Source organism: Phacochoerus africanus, chromosome 13, assembly GCF_016906955.1.
Source record: "Phacochoerus africanus isolate WHEZ1 chromosome 13, ROS_Pafr_v1, whole genome shotgun sequence".
In the NCBI taxonomy this organism is placed as follows: Eukaryota; Metazoa; Chordata; class Mammalia; order Artiodactyla; family Suidae; genus Phacochoerus; species Phacochoerus africanus.
The window spans coordinates 68,364,768-68,373,225 of NC_062556.1; the positions used below are offsets into that span (position 1 = coordinate 68,364,768).

Here is an 8,458-nt window from a genome sequence, read left to right on the forward strand (position 1 = left end):
TGCTTGCTCCAGCACACCTCTAGCTCTCGAAAGACCACCTCCGGGTCTCAAAAAGAGTGGCTCACCACTCACACCACCATCCTTACCAACAGCTAGAAAGGGGGAGAATTAAGAAGAGCTGTGACTGTAAACAGCAAAAAAGAAGTGACTAAAAGTACATAAATAACCAGACATTACTTCAGATTCTGAGCATACTGCTCTGTCCATTTAATTCTCCTTTTTCTTAGTCATTAAAGAAACTACCTTCTCATCTTAATATGGGAGTCTTGAATGAAAGCTTGAGGTTCTGAGACCCAAGTATTAGTCCCAGCCCTAATTTGTCAAGTGACCTTGGGAAGTCACTTAATTGTTCTGGGCCTCAGCGTCCTCATCTGGAAGAGGACTGAGATCACAGGACACATTCAATAAGTATTCGCAGAAGGTTAAAGGAAATTTGTAAAATGGGTGTAGACCAGGAAATCTCAGATTCTTTCCAGGTTCGCCATTCAACAGATCTGTGTTTTTTTGTGGGTTTTTTTTTTTTGTTACAGACTCTTGTCCCCTGTCATTTTAATCCTCTTCTGCAAAAGTATGGACCAGCAGAGGAATCTCTTTACTCAGTAAAATCCTAACTTACATTTTCTCATCACACTATCGGGTTACCCCTCAATTATGTTACAGCAAGAAGGAAGCATTTTCCCGTCAACCTGATCACACAGTTATTTTTTTCAAACAATAATCAGTTGCCAGAGCATATTACTGTTTTCACAATGCTATGCAAAATTTCAAAAACTATTTAAGTATTTATATTTTCCTTCCGCCATTGTTTTCTGCTTGATTTCGAGAGTTTAAATGAACAGTTTCCAGTGCCTTGTGTCTGATGTTTTTCCTCTCCATTAAAATCCTCAAGGGTTCCCCACCCCCTCCCCCCCTTAGGAAGAAAAAGGAGATCTTTCCCATGTAATTTACTTTGGCTTTCTCAAAAGTTGGGTAGGAAAGTCAATATAATTCAGGTGGAATCTAAAATGTTCTTGTTGTACAAGTGTGTGCAGAAAGGAAGCCTATAATTTCCAAGCATTCTTTTTTTAGGAAGTTTGTGTTCTCTGTCTTCCAGGGAGCCTTTACTTTCGGAGGGAGCATGATCGACATGCCATTACTGAAGCAGGCCCAGCACATTGTTACGCTTGCCACATCCATCAAGGAAAAATGATCTGCTAAATGAAGCTCTCATCAGGTGGGCTGAACATATACAGTGGGTTCCTTCAAGACAAACCAGAATACTCAAGGCAACTTGTTAGTATGCCAGAGTAGAGCCTTTCTCCCCTTCAGTTCATGTTAATCACAATTTTTTTTTTTTTTTTTTTAGTTATCTCACTGGCCAGTTATTCCTCTAAAAATGAACTTCTTCTCTTGGTTCCAAGCTTATGATGTTGTTGTTCACAGATGTGTTACAAGTATGGACTTAAGATTTCACAGGGAGATAAAGTAGTGGGGAGAGATGGGCTGTGAGGGGAAGCTAGGTCTTTAATGAAACAGATTTTTCCAGAATAATATACTCCCTTCACGCTGGTCACATTAGATGCTTCCTACATCGTTCATTTGTTCACTCGACACCAGAAATAATTTTAAGAAAAGCCAACTTTTGAAAAAAATTATAACTGAATAAAGGGTTGGTGTTTATTTCACTAGTAATCTGATCAAACCACAGAGATGCCATAGAAAGGGGGTTCAGTACCTTACTGGTTTCTGCAGGTATCTGCTAAAAAATAAATCGTCAAAACTGATTACTTTAACCTCCGCCTGCTAAAGGGAAGCATCCCTCTCTGGAACTGCGAGGAGATGACGATGAAAGCCCTCATCCCGGGCGAATACTTTGGGTCAACAGTGGCCAGTAATTAAAAAATAAATGTGCAGAAACACAGGGCCATCCATTCTCTCCTTTATTTCCCTGTTTAACTGTTTTGCCATTGAGGCCATTTCCCCCTGTAAATGTATGGCCAGGACAGGGCCCCTCAGCAATAAACTTGTAGCCTCTAAGAAGACACAATGCCACAGAGCTGGTGCATATGGTCCCCTGCGAGATTTGCATCACATTAGGGATGCTGCTACAGGTCATATGGGTGGTGTGGTTAACGGGCTTAGTAAAGCTGTTTTGAAGAGGTTAACCCAGCTTGTAGTAAAGGGTAAATAAACATAACAACCAGCCATTCTTCCCTATTCAGCATGTGCTCTTATATTGAAGGCTAAAGGGTATTGAAGCTGCGAAGGATCAACTTGTGTTTGCCAGAGGACGCCAATGAAATTTGAAACACCAACAATCAGAGATTTTGTTTCTGCTCCTCATTAAATCATGAGCTTTTGTGTGGAGACTCTGGACGACTGTTCTTTAAGAAATTAACAGAATAGGAAGTTTTAAACTCTACACCAACCTTTTCATGACCTACACAGCAGCAAGGCTGCTACTCTTAGACAAACACTGCAGGGAAGTCTGTTCTGTTTATTTAAATTTGTAAATAGAAAACAGTTGTTTTTTATTTTCATTTTTCACCTCCTCCTACGCCTTTTTTGTTTATTTCCTATGTGGCCCCTATCATGTGCCCCAACCACGGGTCAGCTTTCCCCTGCTTCCTCCAGTTCCTCCAGAAGCCCCAGAGGGGAATCGAGCTGAGGGTTATAGACAAGGCAGGGTGCCATGGAACCAAAGCAGAATGGGAGAGGCCCACACACTGTCCTACAACACCCACCACTCAGTGCAGGGCAGTGCCAGCAGGCGCGCGAAGGAACCTGATCCAAGCTGGGTGGTTCTGGCAAACATACGTCTGAGACACCAACTAACATTCTCAAAGATGGAATCCGCTAAGACGGCTCTTAAGCTGAGATGGGGTGTGCTAGGCCGGGGTCCCGCCTCCCTGGCAGCGCACCTCCCTCCTTAGAGCACCCCCTGCCACCCCCACCCCCCTAGAGCACTGGTCACCCAGGGCTGCTCCAGAGTTGCCTGGAAAGAAAGGTGGGAGCCTGCCTCGTCCTCACCCAGAGGGGCTGAAAGCAGGAAAATGGTGTCCCAGGCAACTTGGGAGATGACTGGCCTCCAGCCAAACTGGGCTTCAGGACTGCAGACTGTGGCAGGGGGTGGCAGTTACAGGAGAAGCCATCCCTCCAACCCATCGTGCAGCTGTGCCTGCCCAGGCTAGCAGTCATTGCGCACAGGGTGAACCAGGACCGTAGGTGTCCATGCAGCTGGACCCTCCAGCTCAGAACACGGGGACACAGGAGGACTGCTCAGAAGGCAGAAGAGGCCTCCTGTCATTTGGACCTGTCATGTTACACCCTCAGGGTGTTAAAAGTGTAGGCAGGGCCTATCTTCAACCAAAGAAGATAATAAAAGCCTTTCTTCATACTTCCCTACAGGCCCTTCCCATCCTCATGGGTTGGTCCAGATACCACCACCACCAAGCTTTGACAGAATGGAAAGGAGACATTCTAGTCTCTACCCTCTTACCCAGGCAACCCCAAACCCTACAGGTGGACTTCCCCGAGCCCAGAGCCTATTGAGAGCCAACTCCTGCCCTTTGAGGGACCTCAGATGCCGGGGTGAAGACATGCCCGTCTTCAGGAAAAGCAGTCCCCTCAGCAAGGTCTCCAGGTGGCCCTGAGAGCCTGGACCCGGCTAGATCTTACCCACCCCCATCCCCAAGGGGCCCAGAGGTTCCTAAGTTTCCTACCATGATGAACTGGTCACCACACCCTTTATCTCACACCACACTTTGTTCCAATAAAACCTTGCTGCTTAAGTTGCCCCAAGTGTCAGATTTATCATCTCCTCAACCCAGGGTCCCACTCTGAGCACAGACCCTAAAGATGGACCCAAAGAGCATTTAGTCAGGGCCAGAGAGCTGTGCTGCCTCATTCCTTAAAGAACAAAACTCCAAGGCAAGGAGATGCTGGGAGACCAGAGGTATCCCCACTATTTTCCATCCCACATCTCCTTGATTCCTGAGTGGGAGAAGGTAATAGGAGGGAAGGCTGGGCTAGCTGACCTGCTCCACCTGGGGAGTTCCTCCCAGCTGGGAATCAATGGGCTATGAGAACCTTGCAGTAACCTGATTAATTAAAAACCATACCTGTTTATATTTTGTGTAGCTCACCACAAGCCGCTTCGCCATACCACCCCCCTGTTATTAATTCTTGGGGGCTAAATTATGGGTGACACTATTAAAACATTATCAGAACTAATGAGAAACAATTACTTAAAATGAGCCAGGACAAGATTGAGTTGAGAACATCAGTGGTGATCACTGTAGATTAGTTTAATAAATCATCAGGTGTAAGGCAAGACTGACTATATGTATGCAAAGCCCCGACACGGGAAAATGAAATTGAGAATTTTTTTTGCATAATTTTTTCATTAATCTCAATAGGACCCGCGTGGTGGAGATTGTTTTATTCCCTAATACCTTGCCTGAGGGGGGGGCAATAATGTCTTCATTGTTTTACTGAGGTCTTAATGACAGTCTGTGACAACCTCATTTTAATGGATAGAGGATTATACCAGTACCGTCATGTTTTATTGAAACGGTGAGGGGAACTCCAGTGGAGTCAGGCCCTGACCCTGAGCACACGTTGGGAAGTTCCCCGGCATCTGGATGCGGTTCCCTTCAGATTTACGAGTTACTGAACCGCTGCCCTGGCTTCCTCACCTCCAGGGACTGACTGGGAAAAGCGTCTTCAAGAACCACCAAGACTTGCCTCCTTTGATGTGAATTTGAAAGTAACTCTTTGCCTGGCATATTTTGCTGTGTAATTGGTATAGACCATGTAGGTTTTTGGTTTGGGGTTTTTTTTAATTTTTTTTTAATTTTTAATTATCACGAACACCCTAGCCTCTAATAGTTTTGGGGAGGTGGGGAAACTGACCTTCAGCAGGGACAATGCATATTTTCATGGAGTCTTAGGAGGTAGCGGGTTTTCTTTGAAGGGCATTCTGCTTTTCTGGTTCCTGTTTATCTTGGAAAGCTAAGTGTTTTATTTTCACCTCCAGTACTTGGAAAACAGTTGATGGTACAAAACGGGTTCTGAGATTAACCGCAGGATCTTGTGCGTATTAATGCAGCCGAGGGTCACCGAACCGGTCTGTAACCGCGAAGCGTGTGCCACAGGCTCGGGGACACAGTACTCGCAGCCCGGAGACCCTACCCCCCGCGAGGTTTCACCTTGCAATTTAGGGGGAAAGTAATTAGCAGACCTCAACATTTAAATGTTAAAACCTTAGTCTTTCTGCGCTTCATTTTAAATCGGAGTGGGGTGAGGGATTTAAGAGAGCGAACAAAATGGAAAATAAATTACTTCCAAATACCTAACTTAGTACTGGAAAGCTTGCGCAGTGGGACCGGGCAGCTTTTTTCTGTTCTGTGACGGGTGGTGGTGGTGGTTGGTTTGTTTAAATTCCAGCAATTATCTGGCAGCATATTTCCTTCCGAATCAGTAAGATTTGCCAACGAGGTAAAGCAAGCGATTTGTAGGAAGGAACCGAAATCAGCGTTAGTGCCTTTTGGAGGTTTGCTGCCAATCGAGCCCAGTTTCAGCTAAACGGGCTAAAGCCCGCAGGATTTATTTTACTTTGTTTATGTTTTACACACTCTTTGGGGATTTGTCGCTCGCGCCCGTCCTTTTGTTTTTGTTTTCTTCGATTGTAAGCGACACGCTCGATTTTACTCTTTGCTTCTTTCGAGGGGAGAGGCCGGCGAGCTCGGGAACCGCGCGCCCCGTCGGAAGAACCTGCGCCCGCGGAGCCGGGACTCGCCGAGTCCGCGTCCCCGCCGCCCGCGCTTCCCCAGGCCCGAGGTCGGGCGCGCGCCGACGCGGAGACCCGGGGCCTGGCCCGTGCGCCCTGCGAGCCGCTCCAGCTCTGTGGCCGCTGCCGGAGCTGCGGCCGTCGGGCGGGCGGGGCCGGGGCGCCCCGTGGGCCGGGACTGCGGGCCGCCTGGAGCCTGCGAGCCTGTCGCGCAGCCCCGCTGTAATGGTGGCAGATCAAAGGCTGCCCCGTGTCCCCGCGGAGCCCGGGACAATCCCGAGTCTTTGTGCGCTGTTGCTAGGAGCCCGAGAAACTAAGAGAAAGTGTCAGGAGCATGTTAATCAGACTCGTTACAGTGTAACAATAACGTCTCTCTCGGGTCTCCCAGGCCCGGCGCACCCCCGGCGCACCCCGCACACAGGCCGGACACCTGCGCGGGGGCCCTCGCGCCCGCCCTGGAGACCGGCGGGCCCCTGTGTCCCTCCAGCCCCGAAGTCGAAGTTGGCGCCGCAGCCAGGCGCCTGGACAAGCCGTGGGGGCCCTGCAAACGCCAGGGGCATCTCCCAGGCCTTGGTCTCCCAGACCTGAGCCCCGCGCCCTTAGCCTGTCCAGCTGGGAGCTGATCCCTGACCGGGGCACCTGCGGCGGATCCGGATCCCCTTGCTTTTCAGTCACTGAGTGGAATTGCCCACGTTATTCAGGCCCTCTATTAGAATCAAGAGAAAAATGAACATTACGTTTCAGGTAACTTTTTGGTGGAGTTTCTTCAAAAGAGTCTAACTTTGCCGATTTCCCCCCATCAAATCCAGAGAATACTTTAAGTGATAACCCCGAGTTTATGGAAGAAAAACCCTGAAACTTGGCTGCAAGTAAAGATTTTTCAGAACTTCTTCCACAGAATCACATCATTCATTCGTTTATTCATTCAACAAACATCTGTTGAGCGGACTGGATGCCAGGCAGCTAGCCTGAAAGCCTTAGGACTGGTTCCGGGTGCACTTTTCTTTTAAAATTAAAATGCCCTTGTGTGAAGTGAAAGGAGGAGCAAAGGCGTAAAATAATGTCAAATGTCAAAACAAAAAGAAATGCCATTGGCTACTACAGCGACAGTAACAAGAGAGGTGCGAATTAAGAATTTAAAGCCTTTGAAAAAATACACGCCATATGCTTTGAAAACCAGCCACTTTTTTCACCTATTTCATCTCCTCCCCTCTTCTTTTGGTCTCTAGGAGTTCAGCCAGGCTGCAGTCCTGAAACCAGAGTCCCGCCTGAGGTCTGCAGCACAAGTCAGCCCTTCTGCATGTTTGTAAACAGCCTGTCAGATTTGCTAAGGGATCAAACACTGTGGGTCCTGGCCCCATTCTGCCCTTGGCCGGACACCGGGAACTGGAAAGCTGTGCTCAGTCTTAGGGCAGAATTTGGCCAACTCGAGGTGTTCTGCTCCAGTAGGAGCTCTGGTTCAGGAATCAGAATGAAAACTGAGGAAGAAGAGGGGAGTTAAAACTGCCGAACCCTAAGTCAGAGACAAAGCTTCCTATCACCAGGAAGAGTAGAAAACAAGCCACTCTCAAATCACCTGTGCCTCCCTATTGACCAAGGGGGATCCTGCAAGGATATCAGACTTCTCGGTTGGTCAAAATCAATTTCTCTCTCACACTGTGTGTGCAGCATGTAGACATATAGCAAACTGGACCTGGTCCCAGAGCTTAGTCTAAGCCCTGGAAGGAACTTTCCAGATTCTCTTCATTACATAAATAAGAGAGTGGATACACTGAAAACTCTCTCATGAAAAACAAAGGAGATTAAACACCAACTACATGGTGATGTTAAAATACCTATCTAAAGGGGAGAAATTCAGTGAAAAGAAACCAGGGGTGGGGCTTTTAATTTTTTTGGTTTGGGGTTTCTTTTTTTGGTCTGCATAATACCACATAGCTGGTTTATTGGTTTGGTTTTTTGCTGGATTTTGTTTTGTTTTTACAATGAATCAAATTGCCTTAGTTATTAAGACACAGTAAAAGAATGGAGAGAAAAATGAACATTCCGTTTCAGAGAGCTTTGTGGTAGAGTTCCTTCAGCAGGCTATCCGCTCTAAGCATCTGGCTTATTTATGTATTTATTTTCTTTAAAAGGGCCCTTTTGCGTTCCATGGAAGGAAGAACATAAAAACCAACATGAACTCCTGGCTTAGAATCTCTGGGAAAACTGTGTTAATGACCCAAACTCCCAAATGAGGAAGGGAACATTGCGTGTCCCCCATGGGATTTCCAGAGACTACCATCCCTGCAGCAGCTTCCAGGGGAGCCTTCCCTGCAACACTTCCCCCCATGTGGTGGGATGGAGCTCCCACTACCGCTACCGGGAGACTCTGCTGCCTTTCCACACCAGCCACGCAGCGCCTCCCCCAAAGGGCCCTCCTAAACTATGCGGGACACTCCTGTGCTAAGCCTTTGCACAAGCTGTAACCCCTCCCTTTCCATCCCCCCAACAAACTCCTTGACCATTCTTCAAGGCACAACTTGAAGGCCACTTCTGTGAGGGCTCCCTAACTCCCCAGAGACAACGTGCTGGCCACCCCAAGTCCTTCCATCTCATTGGAGATTTCTTTTGTAATACCGTATGTGTGTCCCCAAAACAGTGTGGTGGCCCTGAACAGTGGACACCGCCATGCACCTCCGGATGCCTCCC

General features: G+C 47.7%; 1 protein-coding gene across 1 annotated transcript in view; it reads left to right on the top strand.

Annotated features, from left to right (window-relative positions):
- CLYBL (citramalyl-CoA lyase) overlaps positions 1 to 2,348 on the top strand; it is a 99,902-nt gene extending 97,554 nt beyond the window's left edge. Inside the window, exon 8 of the mRNA XM_047755823.1 lies at positions 1,094 to 2,348. Coding sequence (XP_047611779.1) covers positions 1,094 to 1,189 — 96 coding nt within the window. The 3' untranslated portion in view covers positions 1,190 to 2,348. The remainder of the gene's footprint in view (positions 1 to 1,093) is intronic.
- Positions 2,349 to 8,458: the final 6,110 nt, after the last annotated feature.